Source organism: Bubalus kerabau, chromosome 10 (genome assembly GCF_029407905.1).
Source record: "Bubalus kerabau isolate K-KA32 ecotype Philippines breed swamp buffalo chromosome 10, PCC_UOA_SB_1v2, whole genome shotgun sequence".
NCBI classification, from domain to species: Eukaryota; Metazoa; Chordata; class Mammalia; order Artiodactyla; family Bovidae; genus Bubalus; species Bubalus kerabau.
Window position 1 is genome coordinate 74,548,092 of NC_073633.1, and position 23,571 is coordinate 74,571,662.

The window sequence follows — 23,571 nt, forward strand, 5'->3', positions numbered from 1 at the left end:
TGGAAAATTATGAAGATTCTCCTTATTCAAATGTTGGCTAAAGTTACTAATGTACAAAGCTCCTTTATCACTACCTAAAATTTTACCATATGCATATGAAGACATTTTACTTATCTATCATCTCTTTTGAGTCATATATATTTGGGGCAAAATTTCATACTGTCCACTAATATGAAAACTACTTTAAAAATCAAATATAACAAATCCAAAGAATGCACACTGTTTTATACAATAAATTTTTTTCTTAAGAGAAATTTTTTGTTCCTAATTTTGATTATATAGTCAAGTATTTTTCTGCTTAAAAAGGAAATGAGAAAACCAATGCCATGAAAAATAAGGAACATCTTAAAAATTCAATAAAAAATAATTTATAAAATTCAGTATGATGTCTTCAAAATGTAAAAATGGAGTGAAATAAAAAAACAACTACAGGGAATTTGTTTATTGAGCAATAATGTTAACACTTCTAAATTAAGTATTCACTTATGAGTTTTCTTTGTTAGTGTCCTATCAATGGTCATAATGGAAAATATTGCACAGAACTCAAATATAAAAATAAAAATTAACAAAATAGCTAAGCAACAAATATATGCTTTACATTTTAAAAATTAATCCAAACAAATTAATTTGAAACACTTCTCTGATGTGGAAGTCTTATAATGTTCTCTCATGTTTTATTTGATATTTTTTCCCTTTTTTTTTTAAACAAATTGACACTGTGTACAAAGAGTTCAAACGGCCAGTAAAACTACTGCTTTAAAATTGTTGGCTTTAAGTAACAGAGGTATAATTTGAATTCACATCAGAGCTTTCTAAAATGGCAATAGTACAAGCATATGACTTTCTCTAATATCCAAAACCTGTTCTGGCTTTCCTTTGGCTAAGGAACAGAAAACTAGACAGCATTCCAAAGCTGCCACAATTTCCTAAAATGCTTTGATAAATGTTGGCATACTTTATTTCTCTTGCTTACCTTGGTAACACTGGGCTAAACAGAAAATGAGGAAAATTCAGTTAAAAGTAACTTAAACAGTAGCTAGCTCACTCTGGACCTGGAAGTTTCGGTAAAGTTGAACATTCAGAAACATATTCTTAAATGTAGTTTTCCAAAATTAGGCCAAAAAGCCTATATTAGAGGAAAAAGAAAAGCCAAAAATGTGTCAAACATTGAAGTTTATCTGTTCCTGGAAGACTATGAATAATACAATGGAAGCTGAAACACTACATACAGCTAAGAACGCATTCTTGCAGAGAAAGTTTATAGTTAATAATTTTTTAAAATTTCCACTTGATATTTAAAATTTTATAAGTGATTTATTATGTCACCATATTAAGCCAACTACACTCAGTAGGAATCACTCCAGAAATGCCTTGAAAAAGATAATGACACTATATATTTAAAAACTACTAGTCCTTACAAAGTTCATCTCTGGACTAGAATACAATGCTGACTATCAATTTCCAATTCCTCTTAAAATAGAAGACTACCTGCATGTTTAGCCATTCCATCTTATTTCAGTTTAGCATAAGGATAAAAATCTTAAAGGACTGCATTGCTGCTAAACACTGCCAATAATTCTCATATGCACCATTTAGTCTATACCTCACTTTTTTCCTTCCCTTATAATATTAAAATAATGAATAAATATGGTCCTTTAGTTAACACCCTCTACTTTATCTTAAGTGAAATATAAAATAAGGTAGCTTTATTAATTTCTTGCTAGCATTGGCTTAAAATCTGTTTACCAAATAAGAAACTGTAAACTTTTATTCTTCCTTTTACCCAGAAAGCAGATGTATTTTGATCCACCGCTAATACCTACATACAATGTATTTCATTTTAACATTTTTTTTTGGAATAGTATTACTGTTGTACCTCAGAAAAAATTCAATGAACCAACTACAGAAATTATGCCCAATTTTCAACCTTTGAAATAGGTAAAAAGTTCTCCAGGAAAACTTAAAAATAATCTGATTAACAATTACCAGTGCTGAAAAGGTTATTGAAAATTGATAAATAATAAAATGAGTCTTGCTGTATTTTACCCATCATTAGTGCAAAACAGGAAGCTGAAATTTCCCAACGGACTATGTTAAAGAACATGAACTGGAATACTGGTAACAATCTCATTTACCTTCTGACATCAACATTTTCCAGGATGAAAACAATGACATATAGCTTCATAGAGTTTGAAATTTATATAAGTTCAGAAATGGAATTAAAACTTAAGGAAAAAGCAAAATATTCTTAGTATTGTCCAAATTTCAAATAAAACCTCAAGAGTAAGTATGGCTGCTGTTTTTCCAAACAGTCATTTTTCAATAAAATGTTGGCTGTGTCATAAGAAACCTTCTGTGCTTTCTATCAACCAAGGCTTGCTGGAGTACAACACATTTCCCTTGTAAATTCAACCTCAGCTGAAATGTCGAGCAAGGCGGGCAGATCTATAGTCAGCACGAAGTTGTACGAAGGAGTGAAGAATGTTCTTGTCCAAATTAGCAAGTTGTTCTCCTGAGCAGACTTGCTTTAAATTATCTGGGTTTACTACCAGAAGATTGCAAAGTGCATGCAGAGTATCAAAAAGCTGTAATACCAGAGGAATCTGAATTGAGATAAGAGAAGGAAAAAAATATTTCTAGTTTTATAATCAGTTTGTAAATTCTTCTCACTTATGTACTGTCAGGACTTAACTAATGTTAAAGAGTTCAATGTTAGAATTTTTAAAAGCTACCAAAGTGTTAAAAAACTCAAATATTTCAGACATTATATAAACTCAACATAATCTTTCTGAAAAGATTCATATTGTGCCAATTTACTCAAACAGTAATAATCATTTATACTTTTGTAAAGTAGAACTAGTTATCATTAATTTACAGCTTTTTTAAATAATTTAAACATTGGGTGGAAACTAATTTCAGAGAGAGATACATGAAGAAAGAACATATTTTCTTGATATATGATATACAGCATTAGTTATGGGCATTAATAAGCTCATCTGGACTATGGAACTAAAATACAGCATTTTCTAAAAGCTCAAAGCAAAAATGTGTTAATACTGACTGGAATAATACTTTTTTCATTTAGGAAATGTCAGATCTGTCTCGTTACAGTATCGACAAAAGTTATAAACTTTCCGCTAATGATTATGTCAGTATACATTTTTATGATCTGACTTATGTTCTTGAACTTATTTACAAGTTTGATATTTGTGAATACATACCTTGAAGTCTTTGGCACACTTCCTATACTCAGCTACATCACAAATTGCTAACATGCCACCCATACAGCTATAGGAATATTGTTGAAGATGCTCATAAATAAGTCGATGAAAACGTACTCCAAGTTCCATCAAAACTGTATCCACATTCTTCCCATCCATGGAATTTTTAATCTTCTCCACTTGTTTCCTTACGTAAGCACAGACTTTAACACAGGCCTGTAAAATTTTTTCTACACTTATTACACAGAAATATGTATCAGCTTAGCTAAGGAGAAAATACATATAATTTCTCATTAATCTCTAAGAATTAAAAAAAACACTTGGAGCATAATAAGATACATCAATGAAATATTAATAAGAGTTCGAATAAAGCAAATATTCTTACTAGCATATTAAATCATTTTACTCACATTAGTATACTGAATCAAAACATTGTTTTCATCTTCTGGCTTAAAATCTGTTTTCTTTTGTTCTGCAGCCAAGATATGCTTCATTTGTCCAATCATACAATTTAATGTCCTAGAGAATTGAGAATACCATGTATTTGATCCATTTAATTTACTTTAATTTGTATTATTTATACTAAATTAAATTTACATTATTTAATTTCATGTCACCATAAAACTATTTTACTATTGGTATACTTCAGATTTTAAAACAAGTAAATTATAGATCTTGATAGCAAAGAGATCTTAGTTTTATTAGCTTCCTGCTCAAAACACAGGACAAAGATTCATTTGTCCATTACTTTATTTAAAGAAATCTTAAAGATCTTAGAAGACTGTCACTAATTCATTTCCTTCACAAGTATATTTGGAGAACGCTTAGGAAGGGAGTAAGATAGAACAACTTATAAGGAATGGCCAAAGTTTGGAAGAACAGGTGAGAAGAACCCAAGTTTCACAGTCTAAGGATAAGCAGGAGGCTGAATAAGTGGTACTGAAGGCCCAGTTGAGAAATGAAGTATGAGTCTGTAATGGCACGAACAATGTCTGAGTTTTGCGACATTCTCCAACAGCAATAAGCCATCCAGTTATCAGAATAACAGAATCTGCATTAATCCAGAGTTTAGGATCTGTAAGATAGCTATGATCAAAGGAAATAAATTTTAGGGTAGTTACGAGGGAGTAATTAAAGATATGGAACAAGCAATCTAAGCACTAACAGTGAATAAAACAAAGCTGGGAAAGGACAGATTGGCAAGAACAAACAAAGCTGTAAAGGATAGACTGGCAAAAGGCAAAGATATTTAGAGCTAGAGTTCCTATAAGTAACTTATATTCGTATATGTCTTCTTGAATGGAAGAGAAAAGAGAATTACAGGAAGTAAAAATATGCCCAAACCTGGTAGCATGGGCTTTAGAATTTGAGTTCCAGTTCTACCAGCATTAACTGTATGATCTCTAGCAAACTACTTCATTTCTTTAAGCCTTCACTTCCTCATCTGTAAAATGGAAATGGTATTTCTTACTTAAATGAAATTATACAGGTAAAAATCCTTGTACTGTGCCAGTGAAAGAAAGTGAAAGTAATAATCACCCAGTTGTGTCCAACTCTTTGCAAACCATGGACTGCAGCTCTCCAGGCTCCTAGTCCATGGGATTTCTCAGGCAAGAATACTGGAGTGGTTTACCATTTCCTTCTCCAGGGGATGTTCCTAACCCAGGGACCAAACCTGGGTTTCCTGCATTGCAGGCAAATGAAATTATACAGGTAAAGATCCTTGTATTGTGCCAAGCATATAGCAAATGCCTGATAAATGCTTGATAAACAGATGACTATCATCAGCAACATATGTCCACTACCATCTCAAAAGACAGAATCCACCACTCCATATTATGAAAAGGTAATTAACTAAAATAAACATCAAAAAAATTTTCAAATGTAGAGTTTTCACTCAATGGAAATTACTTTTAAAAATTGGTATATTAATTCAATGCATTTCAGATATAAGCCTGAAATCTTCTGGGTTACATACTATTTTTAAGGAGTCTGGAGAGAGGAAGAGGAAGAGGGAAAGGGAAGGGAGGGAGGCAGGGAGAGATGGGGAGAGAGAGGGAGGATGGGGACAGAGAGAGACAGAGTGTCTACAGCAGCATTTACCAAAAAAAAAAAAAAAAAAAAAAGATTTTCAAATTGAATTGGTCTAAAGTTAATCTAAACCTGCTGACTTCCATAAATAATAAATCTGGAATCCAATAAAATGACATTATTAGGATGAAATAAATATGTAAAAATAAAATCAAACATTATAGCAGGATAGTGGAATTCAAACAGACTTTTTTCTTGTCTGAAAATATTTTTCATGTTGTTATAATGGTGTTTTTACAAATTAAAAAAAAGCAAGAGAAATAGTAAAACTAAAAACTTGCCTATCAATGCCAGTATCCAATTTCATCTCCATCTGTTCAATTATTTCTTTTTTTTTCTGAAGGCATTCAGATAATTTAGGAGAAGAGCTATTGAATGTTTAAAGGGGGAATAAAAATCATATTAGTAACCTTAGAATTCTAAAAGTTTTCACAATTCCTGCTTATTGTTACATACCTAGACACACATACACACACTTAATTTTAATTTGCTTCCAAATCCAAGAAGCATATAAACAGTAATTATTTAGTATTCACTACGCTCAATTCATTACAATAGTCATGATAGGAAAAATTTATCATTTAAAACAGGAGGATTTAGATTTATTATTTTCATCTCTGAGGAGCTATCCCTTTAGAATATAAACATGATTTTGGAATTATTTGGTTTCCTTTTTAATTACATTTCTGGTGTACTAGTAAGAAAAATAACAGGGTCTTGAAACTATAGTAAATTACATTAATTAAAATTTGTAGACTAACACTCAATCCAGTTGTATTTAGCTTTCCTATATTAAAAAACAAAACCCAACATCTTGGTAGTCATATTTGCCTTCTGAATTTTACCTAAATATCAAATAACACCCAAAATACTAAAGAATATGCAACCTTAATAGTTATATGTGAATTCTTCGCTATGTGGCATTCAATTCAGTTCAGTTCAGTCGCTCAGTCATGTCTGACTCTTTGCAACCCCATGAATCGCAGCACACCAGGCCTCCCTATCCATCACCAACTCCCAGAGTTCACTCAAACTCACATCCATCGAGTCAGTGATGCCATCCAGCCATTTCATCCTCTGTCGTCCCCTTCTCCTCCTGCCCCCAATCCCTCCCAGCATCAGAGTCTTTTCCAATGAGTCAACTCTTCGCATGAGGTGGCCAAAGTACTGCAGTTTCAGCTTTAGCATCATTCCTTCCAAAGAAATCCCAGGACTGATCTCCTTTAGAATGGACTGGTTGGATCTCCTTGCAGTCCAAGGGACTCTCAAGAGTCTTCTCCAACACCACAGTTTAAAAGCATCAATTCTTCAGTGCTCAGCTTTCTTCACAGTCCAACTCTCACATCCATACATGACCACTGGAAAAACCATAGCCTTGACTAGACGGACCTTGGTTGGCAAAGTAATGTCTCTGCTTTTGAATATGCTATCTAGGTTGGTCATAACTTTCCTTCCAAGGAGTAAGCGTCTTTTAATTTCATGGCTGCAGTCACAATCTCTAGTGATTTTGGAGCCCAAAAAAATAATGTCTGACACTGCTTCCACTATTTCCCCATCTATTTCCCATGAAGTGATGGGACCGGATGCCATGATCTTAGTTTTCTGAATGTTGAGCTTTAAGCCAACCTTTTCATTCTTCTCTTTCACTTTCATCAAGAGGCTCTTTAGCTCCTCTTCACTTTCTGCCTTAAGGGTGCTGTCATCTGCATATCTGAGGTTATTGATATTCCTCCCGGCAATCTTGATTCCGTGCTTCATCTGTGCTTCATCCAGCCCAGCGTTTCTCATGATGTACTCTGCATATAAGTTTAATAAGCAGGGTGACAATATACAGCCTTGATGTACTCCTTTTCCTATTTGGAACCAGTCTGTTGTTCCATGTCCAGTTCTAACTGTAACTTCCTGACCTGCATACAGATTTCTCAAGAGGCAGGTCAGGTGGTCTAGTATTCTCATCACTTTCAGAATTTTCCACAGTTTATTGTGATCCACACAGTCAAAGGTTTTGGCATAGTCAATAAAGCAGAAATAAGAGTTCTTCTGGAACTCTCTTGCTTTTTCTATGATCCAGCAGATGTTGGCATTAGAGCTCGTTAAAAAGTAAATTTCCTTTCAAAATGTGATTCAGAGATCACAAGTAATCTATATCTTTGAGATCATTTCTACACTATTAATTTCTTGGTATATCAATGTTTATAAAAAATGTCGAATTTTATCTTTTATATGAATATTTTTCCTCTTATGACAGTACTACACATACAATTTTATAAAGCATGCTCACATACACACTACTTTACATAATTCTCATATGCTTCAAAAGTTCACATAAATTGACAGGAAGATATAAACCAAATCTTATTTAATATCTCATCAAAACTTGTCCTACTGATGGCATCAAATTGTTTCTGTACATCTTTTCATTATAACAAGTGGGAACAAGCTAGAAGTCACCTTTCATACAGATTTAGGTTTATGACACAGTGTTTTCAAATAAAACAAAATTAATACCACAGAAGGAAGAGAATACAGAAGGCAAGGAAGAAGAGTTTATGTTACTTTTTAAAAATTTTCTTTAAACTTCACATCTTTGAGATAGATATTATTATTTCCATACAAATTACCACACTACATTATTTGCAAATGGTAAATGTTACATACTTGATGTCAAATTTCTGCTGTGAGAGATGAAGGGGAGGGAAGAAGCAGGTTACAAATGCTTACATACACCCTGAGAGCAACTAGGCTGCTTATTTCACACCCTCCTGCCCTGTTTGATGTTTCAGTGAACAGTTATTACCTTTAAAATTTAACATAAAGTAGAATATTATAGTATTCCTTGAAATACCAATGAAAATCAGACAATTTGACTAACCTTATTAGTGGCATAAGGTGATCATTAAACTGCTTGTCAAAAAGATGAAAAATAGTATTGGCCTGGTGCACAACATCCAAAAAATAGAGATTTGCATTCTTAGAATCTGAAGAAGGAATTCCTAAAGTTGGAAGGCATGTATATGTTAGAATCATATTAAAGAAATTCATCTAGGCAACAGAAAAAAGAATGTGGTTATATATATATATATATATCATGCATAAAAAAGAACTGCTGTTTCAATAAGTCAGCAATAATTTTTGTGGACAAAAAGTAAAATTAAGCTCGTTAATAACAAAGTTTTAATGCCAAATTTTCACCATATACTCAAGTCTTCATTGTTTGCTGAGATAAATCAAAAACTAAACTTGTAAGTGAATCATCTTGGACTATACCTTCTCCTTCCCCACCTTCTTGTGCCTAAAGATTCATATGAACCATGAACACACTTCTATTAATACCATTTTTCTTATAACCAGGCCTCATTGTTGGAGAAGGAAATGGCAACCCACTCCAGTATTCTTGCCTGGAGAATCCCAAGGATAGGGGAGCCTGGTGGGCTACCGTCTATGGGGTTGCACAGAGTTGGACACAACTGAAGTGACTTAGCAGCAGGCCTCATTACCTCTGATAACAGTTAAAATAATTTTCTTATTAGTTCAAATTTCCTTATCTTTTATGCTGTATCTTATGGCCAGAGTAAGGTACTTAACATATTTCACTATGTTCTCTATCTACCATTTCCTCAAAAATATTCAAAGACTTCTCACTGTCAACAAAATAAATTCCTGATTTTCACCATTGTATTCAAGCCACTTCACATTCTGACCACAAAACAAACAGCTGATCTCTTCAGATTTGTTTCCTCTTTTGCAAAAGAGTAATAGTTAAATTCCAAGGTGCCTACTAACCATAGACATTTATGTTCCTAGCTAAAATTAAAAGGCATAAAGGGCCACGAGAAATATTCAGAGAAAATGAGAATTAAAAGTTTAATACCTAGAGTTCTTTACAGAAGGATGATTTTTTCCCCCAAAGTTTTAAAACAAGGTTTTTATTTTCCCACAAATGACAAAATCACAACTGGCAAGAAAACTAAAGTCTCCAACACAAACTTACAAGAGAAAAAAGTAGTCAATACACCTATATGTATTAAATACTAATCCCAGCTATTAATGAAAGACATGAAAGGCAATAGTTATGTATGTCTTTAAATTACTAAATTATTAAAGTTCTTATAGAAAATTCAGTGAGTGTATAAAAATGGGTATAAGCATATACACCAGTAACAGTATAGATTAGTGGGAAAAAAAATCCTTAGGAAAACAGTTTGTTTATATGCACAGAAATTTTTAAAATTTGCAACACACTTTGATCTGGTAATTTTAGTTCCAGAATTTTATCCAGAAAAAATAATTCAAAAGAAAGAAAACACGGTAAGTTCTACAGAGTTCACTACAGCTGCATAGAAAATGCATAGGAACAGAAGGAATATTCTCATCCTACCAGAAAATTTCCTAAGCCCTTCCAAATTATGAATACTGCTATTAAAATGAAGATGCTAGGCTTCCATACTAAAAAACAAATCCTTCATACCATATGGAATCAAATTTGTTGCTTTTTTATTATCTTCATTAATCTTCCAATCTTTAAGGTAGATATTATCTCAATATAAATGACCACATTAGGTTATTTGCAAATTGCAAATGTTAAATACTTGATGTCAAATTTCTGCTATAAGGGGGAAGGGGAGGCAAGCAGGCTACAAACGTTTATGCACATCCTGAGAGCAACTAGGTTAAAATAATAATAATAAAAAAAGTGGGGGAGGGGGAATATAAACCACAAGGTTATTGAATTATAGGTAATTTTGCTTCAACCTTAGAAACTTTAAAGAAAGATGTTACACACAAACATTTTTGAGCATGTGCTATGTGCTTTCTAGTAGCTTCAGTTCAATTTAATTCAGTTGCCCAGTCATGTCCAACTCTTTGTGACCCCATGGACTGTAGCACACCAGGATTCCCTGTCCATCACCAACTTCCGGAGCTTGCTCAAACTCATGTCCCTCAAGTCGGTGTTGCCATCCAACCATCTCATCCTGTCATCCCCTTCTCCTCCTGGCTTCAATCCTTCCCACCATCAAGGACATTTTCGATGAGTCAGTTCTTTGCATCCGGTGGCCAAGTATTGGAGCTTCAGCTACAGCATCGTCCTCCCAATGAATACTCAGAACTCATTTCCTTGAGGATTGACTGGTTGGATCTCCTTGCAGTCCAAGGGACTCTCAAGAGTTTTCTCCAACACCATGGTTCAACAGCATCAATTCTTCAGCACTCAGCTTTCTTTATAGTCCAACTCTCACCTTCATACATGACTACTGAAAAAACCATAGTTTTGACTAGATAGCTCTTTGTCGGTAAAGCAATGTCTCTGCTTTTTAATATGCTGTCTAGGCTGGTCATAGCTTTTCTTCCAAGGAACGAGTGTCCTTTAATTTCATAGCTGCAGTTACCATCTGCAGTGATTTTGGAGCCCAAGAAAATAAAGTCTGTCACTGTTTTCATTGTTTCCCTATCTATGCGCCATGAAGTGATAGGACCGGATGCCATGATCTTGGTTTTTTGAATGTTGAGTTTTAAGCCAGCTTTTTCACTCTTTCACTTCCATCATGAGGCTCTTCAGTTTTTCTTCGTTTTCTGCCATAAGGGTGGTGTCATCTGTATATCTGAGGTTATTGATATTTCTCTTTGCAATCTTGATTTCAGCTTCTGTTTCATCCAGCCCGTCATTTCGCATAATGTACTCTGTATGTAAGTTAAATAAGCAAGGTGACAACATACAGCCTTGACACACTCCTTTCCCAATTTTGAACCAGTCCACTGTTCCATGTTCAGTTCTAACTGTTGCTTCTTGACCTGCATACAGATTCCTCAGGAGGCAGGTAAGGTGGTCCTGTATTCTGATTTCTTTAAGAATTTTCCAGTTTGTTGTGGAACACAGTCAAAGGCTTTAATGTAGTCAATGAAGCAGAAGTAGATGTTTTTCTGGAATTCTCTTGCTTTTTCTATGATCCAACAGATGTTGGCAATTTGATCTCTGGTTCCTCTGCCTTTTCTAAATCCAGCTTGTACATCTGGAAGTTCTTGGTTCACATATTGTTAATGCCTCCCTTGGAGAATTTTTGAGCATTACTTTGCTAGCGTGTGAGATGAGTGCGATTGTGTAGTAGTTTACATTCTTTGGCATTGCCTTTCTTTGGGATTGGGATGAAAACTGACCTTTTCCAGTCCTGTGGCCTGAATTTTCAAAAATTGCTGAATTTTCCAAATTTGCTGGCATATTGAGTACAGCATCATCTTTTAGGATCTGAACTAGCTCAGCTGGAATTCCATCACCTCCACTAGCTTTCTAGGTGCTAGACTACAATGCAATTAAGACAAATAAGATTCCTAACCACGAGAACTTACATGCTATTCTCTCTGCTTAAAATACTCTTTCTCCAAATATTCAATTTATTCCTTCGCTTCATTCAGCTGATTCATGTCTCCTCAGAGGCCTTCTTTGACCATCCTTTCTAAAAAAGCCCTCTTCCCCCTGAATTCCCCATTCTACCTCCCATTACTATTCTCTATTTCTTACTCAATTTTATTTTTATTCACTGTGCTTACTAGTCATTTGTCAATCTTTTCCATAAGAATGTAAGTTCATAAGAATAAGCACTTAAGTATATGTTCAATGAGTGAGGCGAATACCAATGCATGAAAATTTTATTGTAACAAGTGCTATGAAAAAAGTTAATTCAATGATGAAATAATGAGTAACTAGGCTGGGAGAAGTGGGTCACTTTAGCTAGGTCCATCAGCAAAAGACTCTCTAAAAATGTGGCACCTTAGTTAAGATCAGAAGGCTGAAAAGCCAGACATGAGACGAGCTGAAGAAAAAGAAATGGGGGTTGGGAGGGGGGGACACCAAGTGCAAAGAACCTGAGTGAGGAAAAAGAATAAAGGCCAGAGTGGCTGGGGTAGTGAAGGGAAATGCAGATGAGATGAGGATGAATATATAAGAGGAGGCCAGATCAAAACTATGCTTTTGTAAAGAGTTTGTTGCTGTTTTCCCCCTAAGTGTAATAGGAAACCACTAAAATGTCTTAAACAAAAAAAATTTAAGACCCTTAAATTTATACCATGACTGTCACATGGAGTCAGTTATTTGGAAAGGTAAGAACATACAGAGAGACCAGTTAGGAGCAGATGGAGATCATGATATTTAAATCAGTTGGTATCAATGGCGACAGAGAAAAGTAGGAGAATTTGAGTTATGTTTGACAGTATATAGACAGAATTTGCTGACAGACTGGTTTTCAGGTTTGATGAAAAGAATAATTATGGCAACTCCTGGGTTTGGGGCTTCAGCAAATAGTAAATACCAATGCCTTTTAAAGACATGAGAAATAATGGGAAAGGAAGAAGTTTAGATGGAAGATAAAGAGTTTCATTTTGAATACATTAAATTTGAGATGTACACAGAACAGATGAGAGAAGTCAAGGAGGCAACTGAACTAATGGGATAGAATTTAGGGAAGAGGTCATTATTATCTTATTAATATCAGTAAACTCAAAAGGCCAAAAACAAAAGAAAAAATTTCATATGGATCTATTCCTTTCCAGGCTTATTGATAAGGCTTATTTTCGTTTCCAAACTTTACATTACTCAACTGTCTCAAGCAGAATTGCTGTCATTTCCATTTCTGCCCCCTTGGCATTTAATAACTTATAGCACTGTATTACAGTCTGCCACACACTGCTGTGACTTATATAGTTTATCCTGCCCTGCTCAATGTAAGCAACATGAGAACTGTGTCTTTGTATAGCTTTTAGCATCTGACAAATCCTTGCACTACAGGAAGTCAAAAAAGCATTTTGCTGCATTGACTGAGATGAATATATATAAAACAACAGTATGCATACAGTTTAACCAAACAGGATCAAAGGAATTTAAGATGAAGTATAATATAAATAAATATACTTACCAGCAAGTCCTGTTTCCAAGGCATAATCAATATGTTCAATACATAAAAATTCCACAAGAATGGTAAAAATTCTAAAGGCATTCCTTGGTAAATCAGAAGGATCAGAGAGCTTTAAAAAGAAAAACCAAATACATCACTCCTCAGGTTTACCTTTAAAAAAAAAAGGCAACTTTTTTTTTTTTAAAGCAATCTACTTTGTATAAGACATAGTGCCCTGGTGTCAAATGGTAACTTAAATCTCTTCCACCCACCCAAAATGCCTTTCTTATATACATATAGTTACAGTGCTCCATATTTGTCTACAATTCTCCCAGCTTAAATAAGATTACTGTTTTCTGACCTGGATTGCAATCCATGTTAACCGTGACAGGAAAGAAAGAAAAGGAGAGAGAACCAATAGAAAATAAAATCTAAGGTACACATTAAAGCCAAGTATGTTTTAAAGAAATACACACAAACATAATATACACATAAGTACATATAATAAAGTACACTCAACTGCCATGTAAATGCCTTTCTTAATGTCATAGTAAAAGACGTCTGAGAGTCACCTATTGAATAAAAGCTATTCTAGTAAAACTCAGAACCAGAAAGGATTCTTCATTTTATTGGAGGGTGGGGACAAGGAAATCAATAACAGACACTATAAAATAGGTCAGGTTCAATCCCACCTTCCTCACTTCCCATTGAGTGAACCCTTGAGATGTTATTTAACCCCACCAAATCTCAATTTCTTCATCTGTAAGGTAGGAATAGTATTAATGGTACTTATATCCTAGCCTTGAGATGAAAATAAAGTATGAAAACACATGTAAGATATTTTGAGCTTAGTGTCTGACACATAAGTTCACAACAATAAATGTTCATTTTGATGTTGATGTTGCTGCTGATTAGTAGTTATGCTGAGAAAATTAAATCCCTCTTAAAATGTTGGAAAATAACCTCCCAACTTCTTGTAACTGCTGCCTACATTATTAATCAATTGATTGTTGCCTATTTGTTGTCTCTATTCATGCTCCCTCTGAGAGTAATGCTTGTTATCTGATATATACAGCTGGGTGTTTAAAAGTGCGTAATCCACTTTAAATTCTCTAAATCTCTACTGCTTATAATTATGAGTTTGGTATTACTTGATTCCCTTGTTGGTCTTAATACCACCCCAACTTTTACCCTTCTCTACCACAACTCTCACCTCCCTTCTTTGTTCAATGCTTTACAAATGTCATTAGCAAGGCATTTTCCACATTCCTCCTCTCTACACCCATATATTCATGCATAATTGAAAGAAGTAGACTGAAAAAGTTGTAACGATATACAAGACAAAAATAACTGTTAACCAACTGGACCTAAATGACATTCATAGAACATGCTATCCAACAACATTAGGATATACATTTTCTTTAAGTATTCAGAAAACATTTACCAAGATGGATCATATTCTGGGCTAAAAAACAAGTCTCAATAAATTTAAAATGGATTCACATCACACAAAATACATCCTCTATCCACAACAGAATCAAACTTAAATCATTAACAGAAGATATCTAAAAAATCCTCTAATATCTGCAAATGATATAACATACTTCTAAGCTACTCTTCAGCCAACAGAAATCAAAAGGGAAATTTAAAAGTATTTTGAACTGAATGAAAATAAACACAACAAATAAAAATTTATTGTATGAGCTAAAGCAGTATCTTAAAGAGAGAGTTATAAGATTAAATCCTTATATCAGAAAATAAGAAGGGTCTCTAATCACTGATCTCACATTCCACCTTAAAAACTAGATAAAGAAGATCAAATGAAGCCCAGGTAAGCAGAAGGAAAAGAAATAATAAAGAGTGGACATCCATGAAATACAAAACAGGAAAATCAATGATACCAAAGCTGATTCTCCAGGGAAACTAATAAACTAATAAACCTATATCACACACACAAGACACAAATCATCAAAAATGAATAGGTGATATCACTATAGATTCAACAGGTTTTAAAAAGATAATAAGCTACTATATATGTAATAAACAAGAAAGTCATAGTGTAAAGTACAGCAAACTATATTCAATACCTTATAATGACCTATAATGAAAAAGAATATACATATTATATATAATATTATATATATTATATACATAACTGGATCACTTTGCTATACACCAGAAATTAACACAAAACTTTAAACAATTTTTTTCAATTAAAAAACACATACACACACACAAAAATCAACTGAACATTAAAAAAAAGGATAAGACAATAACATGAACAACTTAATCTCCTAAAATTCAACAATCTGTGTGAAATATACAAATCTTAAAGGACACAAACTACCAAAGCTCACTTTAAAAGAAATAGGTAACTAAAATAGTTCCATATCTACTAAAGAAGTTGAATTTGTAGCTAAAAATACTCACAAATTTATAAACTACAGGCACAAAAGACTTCACTAAGTTCTACCAAATATTTAAGGAAGATGTAACACTAATTTTACACAAACTCTTCTAGAAAATTAAAGAGGAAGGAATATTTCCAACTCATTCTATGAGGCCAACAGTACCTTGATACCAAAGCTACAAAGACATTATGAGAAAAAAATATGTATAAATCAATATCCTTTGTGAACACAAACACAAAAACAAAAACAAAAGTTTAGTAAACCTAATCCAACAATACATAAATAGGACAATACATGATGACCAAGGGGGGTTTATTAAAAGAATGCAAGGTTAACATTTGGAAGTCTATCAACGTAATTCACATTAACAGAATAACAACAACAAAAAAGCATTTGACAAAGCCTAATAGCCATCCTTATAAAAACACCTAGAAAATTATGAATAAAAGAATTTCCTTAATCTGATAAAGAGCATCTATGAAAAACAAATGGGTCCTAATCAAACAGGGTTTCTCTGGTGGCTAAGTGGTAAAGACTCCACCTGCAATGCAAGAGACTCAGGTTCCATCTCTGGTCAGGAAGATTACCTGGAGTAGGAAACGGCAACCCACTCCAGTATTCTTGTGGAGGAGCCTGGTAGGCTACAGTTCGTGGGGCTGCAAAGAATTGGACCCAACTAATCACACGCACACACACATACATATATGAGTGTGTGTATATGTATATGTATGTGTGTGTGTATGGACCTAGAGGTTATCATACTAAGTGAAGTAAGTCAGATAAAGACAAATATCATACAATACAGCTTATTTGCGGATTCTAAAAGAAAAAGAAGACACAAATGAACTTATTTTCAAAACAGAAAGAGACTCACAGACACAGAAAACAAACTTATGGTTACCAAAGGGAAAAAGGGGATGGGGGAGGGATAAATTGTGAGGCTGGGATTAACATATACACACAACTATGTATAAAACAGACAACCAACAATGACCTACTGTATAGCACAGGGAACTATATTCAATATTGTATAACAATCTATAAAGGAAAATATATATACACACACATAAATATACATATAGCTGAACTGCTATGCTGTACACCTAAAACTTAGGCTTCTCTGGTGGCTCAGACAGTCAAGTCTGCCTGCAGTGCAGGGCACCTGGCTTCAATTCCTAGGTTGGGAAGATACCCGAGAAGGGAATGGCTAGCCACTCCAGTATTTGTGCCTGGAAAATCCCATGGACAGAGGAGTCTGGTGGATGACAGTCCATGGGGTTACAAAGAGTCAGATGTGACAGAGCTACTAACACACACACACACACGCACAAGCACACACACATTCTGAAACTTACATGATATTATAAATCAACTATATTTCAATAAAAAATTATTTAAAAAAGGAAAAACCTACAGTTGGAATCATATTAATGATAAAAGACAATATTTGAGAATAATGCAAGGTGTATGCTCTTGCCATTTATATTCAGCATTATAGTAGAGGTTCTGACCAGTGCAACAAAACAAGAGAACAAAGCAGGCATCTATATTGAAAAGAATAAGTTAAAACTGACTTTATTGGCAGAAAATATGATACTCTATACAGAAAATCCTATTGAATCTACAAGAAACATTATTAGAATAAGTGAGTTAGGTCAGGTTGAAGGTATAAAATCAACTGTATCTGAAAACTCAGTTTTGCTAAAATGTAACTTCTCCATAAATAGAACTATAGATTCAAAGTAACTTCAGTCAAAATACCAAACTTCTTTCCCCCCAGAAACTGACAAATTTATCATGTGAATTATATGAAAATGCCTCCTATGGAAATGTTAGAGGATTTTCACTACCTGATTCAAGATTTATAGTTATAGTGATCAAAAATGTGTAGTATTAAATTCTCAGAAGAAAACACAGGCAGTATGCTCTTTGACATAAGTCTTAGCAATATTTTTCCGATCTGTCTCCTAAAGCAAGAGAAGAGAAACAAAAGCAAAAATAAAATGGCACACAATCAAACTTAAAAGCTTAGCACAGCAAAGGAAACCATCAGCAAAACAAAAAGGCAACATACTGAATGGGAAAAGATATTTGCAAATGATATACAAGGTAAGAGGTTATTAATATCCAGAAATATTAAAAAGTCATATATTCAATATTTTTTTAAAAACTGACTAAAACTTGGGCAGAGAATCTGAACAGACATTTTTCCAAAGGCGACACACAGATGGCCAGCAGGCAGATGAAAAGATCCTCAACATCATTAATCATCAGAGAAATGCAAATCAAACACACACCTCATACAGAATGGCTATCAAGTCTACAAACAACAAGTGTTGGCAAGGATGTGGAGAAAAGGGAACCCTAGCAAAATGTTAGTAGGAATGTAAACTGGTGCAGTCACTATGAAAAACAGTATGGAGGTTCCTCAAACAACTGACAGTAGAATTATCATAAGACCCAACAATTCCACACCTGGGTACACAGCAAAAAACAAAAACACTAACCCCAAAAGATACATTCATCCCAATGTTCACAGCAGCATTATTTACAATTGCCAAGATAGGGAAGCAACCTAAGTGCCATTAACAGATGAATGGATAAGAATATGTGGTAATATATACAGAATGGAGTACTACTCAGCCATAAAAAATTGAAATTTTGCCATTTGCAGCAACATGGAAGGACCTGCACAGCACTATGCTAAGTGAAATAAATCAGAGGAATAGTGTATGATATCACATATGTGGAATCTAAAAAATACAACAAACTAGTGAATTTAACAAAAAAGAAGCAGACTTATAGAGACAGAGAACAAACTAGTGGTTACCACTGTGGGGGGATATATGGATATGCTGTAGGAGACACAAACTATTGGGCATAAGACAGGCTCAAGGTATTGTACGACGTGGAGAATATAGCCAATATTTTGTAGTAGCTGTAAATAGAGAGTAACCTTTCAAAATCATATAAAAATTTTAAAAGTTTTTTTAAAAAAGAAAGAAAACTTAAAGGAAACAAATACAATAAAAGAAAATATAAAAGGAAATCTTTGTGACCTTAGGTTAGGCAAGGATTCCTTATATATGATACCAAAAATACCTCCCATAACAGAGAAGTGTCAAAATTAATAACTTCTATTCTTTGAAATACTGTTTAGATATGAAAAAGACAAACCACAGACTGAAAAAAAAAATCTGCACATTAGGTATCTGATAAGTGAGTTTTTCCCTGGTGGCTCAGACAGTAAAGTGTCTGCCTGTAGTGCAGGAGACCCAGGTTCGATCCCTGGGTTGGGAAGATCCCCTGCAGAAGGCAATGGCAACCCACTCCAGTACCCTTGCCTGGAAAATTCCATGGATGGAGGAGCCTGGTAGGCTACAGTCCATGGGGTTGCAAAGAGTTGGACACAACTGAGCAACTTCACTTTAAATTTTAAAAAAAATGAGTCTTAACTACATATACAACTGTCAAGAAATAAGAACCCAATTTTTAAAAATGTTACTAAGGAGAAATGAAAGCGTATGTCTGCATAAAGATATATAATGAATGTTCAAAGCAGCTTCGTTTTTAACCAAACACTGGAGCCAATCTAAACTGCCATCAATAGGTAAGTGGATAAGCAAAACAGTGAAGAATCTGCCTTTAATGCAGGAGACCATGGTTCAATCCCTGGGTCGAGAAGATCCCCAAGTGAAGAAAACAGCTACCCACTCTAGTATTCTTGCCTGGAGAATTCCATGGATAGAGAAGTCCATGGGTCACAAAGCGTCAGACATGACTGAGCAACTAACACTTTCACTTCTTTTCCATGCAATAAAATATTATTCAGCTATAAAAGAACATTCTAATACACACAACATGAATGAATTTCAAAACATTTATGCTGGGTTAAAGAATCCAGAAACACATGTATATACTACATTATAATCCCATTTATTAAAAATTCTAGAAAATTAATCAACTTCTTGAAAAATCCTATTTAGTTTTCAAGACTCAGTCCTGAATCTTGACAACTTCTTTTTGACAACTAATCTACAGTGAAGGTCACGGTTGCCTGAGGACAGAAACAGAGGGAGAAAAGGAGAATTTACAAGTAGAAAAGGAAACTTTGGGGGTGATGATTTTGATTGCACTATAGCTTCATAAATGTACACATAATTTACCAAAGTTACCAAACTGTATAGTTCAAATACATGCAGTCTACTGAATGTCAATTATATCTCGACATTACTAAGCTTTTTAAAAAAGAAAAATACACCCAATCTTCTCATTACACTGCCCTGTTTTATATCCTTTAATATTTCCATCAACATCTAACAAGGTCAAGTCCAAATTTCTAAGTATGGTATATAAAGAATTTTAGTCTACATTTTCAAATTCCCGTCTCATTATTCTCCCCAAATCCTTCTACAGTTCAAGCATTTCATGCTGCATGATTGTTCTCTGTATATGTCTTTGTGCATGTAATATTCTCTTTTCCTGAAACCACCTGCCAGAATCTTGAAGATACCCTATTTATCTTTCAAGACTCAGACCTCAAATGTCCTCTCCTTTTTGAAATCTTCCCTGAAAAACACTCGTCCTTAATTCCTTAACCAGTCAGAGCCAGCTGCTTCCTTTTTAAGTCTCAACAGTGTGTATCTGTTGTTGTGCTGTTCAGTCACCCAGTCCTGTTCAACTCTTTGCAACCCCATGGACTGCAGCACGCCACACCTCCCTGTCCCTCACCATCTCCCAAAGTTTGCCCAAGTTCATGTCCATGACATCAGTGATGCCATCCCGCCATTTCATCCTCTGACGCTCTCTTTTCCTTCTGCCCTCAATCTCTTCTGGTAACAGGGACTGTTCCAATGAGTCAGCTGTTCACATCAGATGACCAAAATACTGGAGCTTCAGCTTTAGCATCAGTCCTTCCAAAGAGTATTTGGGGTTGACTTCCCTTAAGACTGACTGGTTTGATCTCTTTGCTGTCCAAGGTATTCTCAGGAGTCTTCTCCAGCACCACAGTTTGAAGGCATAAATTCTTGGTGCTCTGCCTTCTTTACAGACCACCTCTCCCAATGATACATGACCAATGGGAAGACCACAGCCTTGACTATATGGACCTTTGTCAGCAGAGTATATACTATCTAGGTCTGTCACAGCTTTCCTGCCAAGAAGCAATTGTCTTCTGATTTCATGGCTGCAGTCACCATCCGCAGTGATTTTAGAGCCCAAGAAGAGGAAATCTGTCACTATATACATAGTGTATATCTACTTGCACTAATTCTTTATATATCTACCTCTTTTCTCACTATTCAAAAGTAATGTGTATGTTTTGTACTTATAACCTTAATGCCTAACATGTCAGGTGGTACAAAGTAAACACAAAATAATGTTTGTCAGATCATCTAGACTGCAATGAATTAAACTGATTTTCAGTTTTGTCTTTATCCAGACAGAAGGTCATGATTTAGATCTAGTTACTGAGTGTGACTCAAGGGCTTCCCACGTGGTGCTAGTGGTAAAGAACTTGCCTGCCAATGCTGGAGATACAAGAGACCTAGCTTCAATCCCTGGGTTGGAAAGATCCTCTGGAGAAGGGCATGGCAACCCACTTCAGTATTCTTGCTTACAGAATCCCTTGGACAGAGGAGCCTGGTGGGCTACACCCCACAGGGTTGCACAGAGTTGGACACGACTAAAGTGACTAGGCACACACTGTGACTCAAAACAATAAATATGTTGACAGCTTCAGGTTTGATGATCTGATGGTATAGAAATATTTTAACATATTTCCAGTATTCAGAAGAGTAGAGCTATTACTGTATCAAATACATCCATCACATACCCTGAGGTGTCATATCTTAACATTTTTCCAAATGTACTTCAGATTTTTTTTCTTCTGTGGTGGCAGGGGCAGTCCAACATTATAAAGTGCCTTACGTATTCCTCCCAAGACAACCACTACTCTGAAACTGTTTATCATACCCATGTTGTGCATGCTCCTGAACAAAATATTTTTACTTTTTAAAACTTTATATTGTGGTATAATGAATATATCTTTCCCCATCTTGCTCTTTCCACTAAACATTATATTTTTGAGATTTACTCATGCTGACACAGGTAACTCTAGTTTAGTCATTTAAATTGGTATATTAGCTTTCCAGTATATGAACAATGTCACTTTATCAATTCTTTCTATAGCACACTTAGTTTGGTTCTAATTTTTCACCATGATAAACAATGTAGCTTATGATGTTAGACATGTCCTGTGAACTTACAAATTCTCTAAGAAATTAACAAATTACTCTCCAAAGTATACCGATTATTACGTCCATTGGCAGTGTATAAGAACTTCTATTGCTCCACATCCTTACCAAGAGTATCAACAAAATTTTTGCCAAGCTATTGAGAATTAGTATTTTCCCTGTCTTAAGTTTCATTTCCCACCAGTGAGACTAAATATCTTATTGATAACTCACATTTTCTGTATTTATGTATAGCCTTTGACTTGTTTTCTATCGATTTATATTTATATTTACATTCTACATTGATCCATCAATATAAATATACAGACCACATACATCATACAAATAAAAAATTATGACTACCTCAACTCTCAATTTCATACTTAAGAAATATGTAGTTCAGTTTCTTCCTCTGTAAAACAGAGATAACAACCTCACAGAAATGTTACAATGACTAAATGAGTTAAAGCATACTTAAAGTGCTTGGAATAGTGCCTGGAACATAGTATGTGCTATACAATTACTAACAAGTATTATTTGTTTTATAAATCTTCTGCTAGTAAAACTGGTTAAAGCCTTCTTTTCACACCCTGGCTTAATTGTTTACTTTGTTAAAGTGTGTTTGTTGAAGGCATTCTAAATTTTTAATGGAGTCAATTTTTCCTTTCCTTTGATATCTGTTCTTAAGGCATCTTTCTCTCCCTAATGCTGTATTTCTTTATGATATGGTTCTAACCCTCACTTTCATATTTTGATTTAATATCTCACTGAAGAAAATTTGGTATCTTCGTTTAAAATCATATTAAAGTATACTTCTAAACAATTTAAAAATAATTCTGTGTTTGTTAGCCATCTGTATGTCTTCTTTGGAGAAATGTCTATTTAGTTCTTTGGCCCATTTTTTGATTGGGTCATTTATTTTTCTGGAGTTGAGCTGTAGGAGTTGCTTGTATATTCTCGAGATTAGTTGTTTGTCAGTTGCTTCATTTGCTATTATCATCACTCATTATCAGAGAAATGCAAATCAAAACCACTATGAGGTACCATTTCACACCAGTCAGAATGGCTGCGATCCAAAAGTCTACAAGTAATAAATGCTGGAGAGGGTGTGGAGAAAAGGGAACCCTCTTACACTGTTGGTGGGAATGCAAACTAGTACAGCCACTATGGAGAACAGTGTGGAGATTCCTTAAAAAACTGGAAATAGACATGCCTTATGATCCAGCAATCCCACTGCTGGGCATACACACTGAGAAAACCAGAAGGGAAAGAGACACAAGTACCCCAATGTTCATCGCAGCACTGTTTATAATAGCCAGGACATGGAAGCAACCTAGATGTCCATCAGCAGATGAATGGATAAGAAAGCTGTGGTACATATACACAATGGAGTATTATTCAGCCATTAAAAAGAATACATTTGAATCAGTTCTAATGAGGTGGATGAAACTGGAGCCTATTATACAGAGTGAAGTAAGCCAGAAAGAAAAACACCAATACAGTATACTAACGCATATATATGGAATTTAGAAAGATGGTAACAATAACCCTGTGTACGAGACAGCAAAAGAGACACTGATGTATAGAACAGTCTTATGGACTCTGTGGGAGAGGGAGAGGGTGGGAAGATTTGGGAGAATGGCATTGAAACATGTAAAATATCATGTATGAAATGAGTTGCCAGTCCAGGTTCGATGCACGATACTGGATGCTTGGGGCTGGTGCACTGGGA

At 34.6% G+C, this 23,571-nt stretch overlaps 1 protein-coding gene across 1 annotated transcript in view; it reads right to left on the reverse strand.

Moving 5' to 3' along the window:
• Positions 1–427: 427 nt before the first annotated feature.
• EXOC5 (exocyst complex component 5) overlaps positions 428–23,571 on the reverse strand; it is a 52,972-nt gene continuing 29,828 nt past the window's right edge. Inside the window, exons 13-18 of the mRNA XM_055538160.1 lie at positions 13,217–13,325; positions 8,185–8,305; positions 5,594–5,680; positions 3,632–3,740; positions 3,222–3,437; positions 428–2,603 (exon numbers count right to left, since the gene is read on the reverse strand). Coding sequence (XP_055394135.1) covers positions 2,415–2,603; positions 3,222–3,437; positions 3,632–3,740; positions 5,594–5,680; positions 8,185–8,305; positions 13,217–13,325 — 831 coding nt within the window. The 3' untranslated portion in view covers positions 428–2,414. The remainder of the gene's footprint in view (positions 2,604–3,221; positions 3,438–3,631; positions 3,741–5,593; positions 5,681–8,184; positions 8,306–13,216; positions 13,326–23,571) is intronic.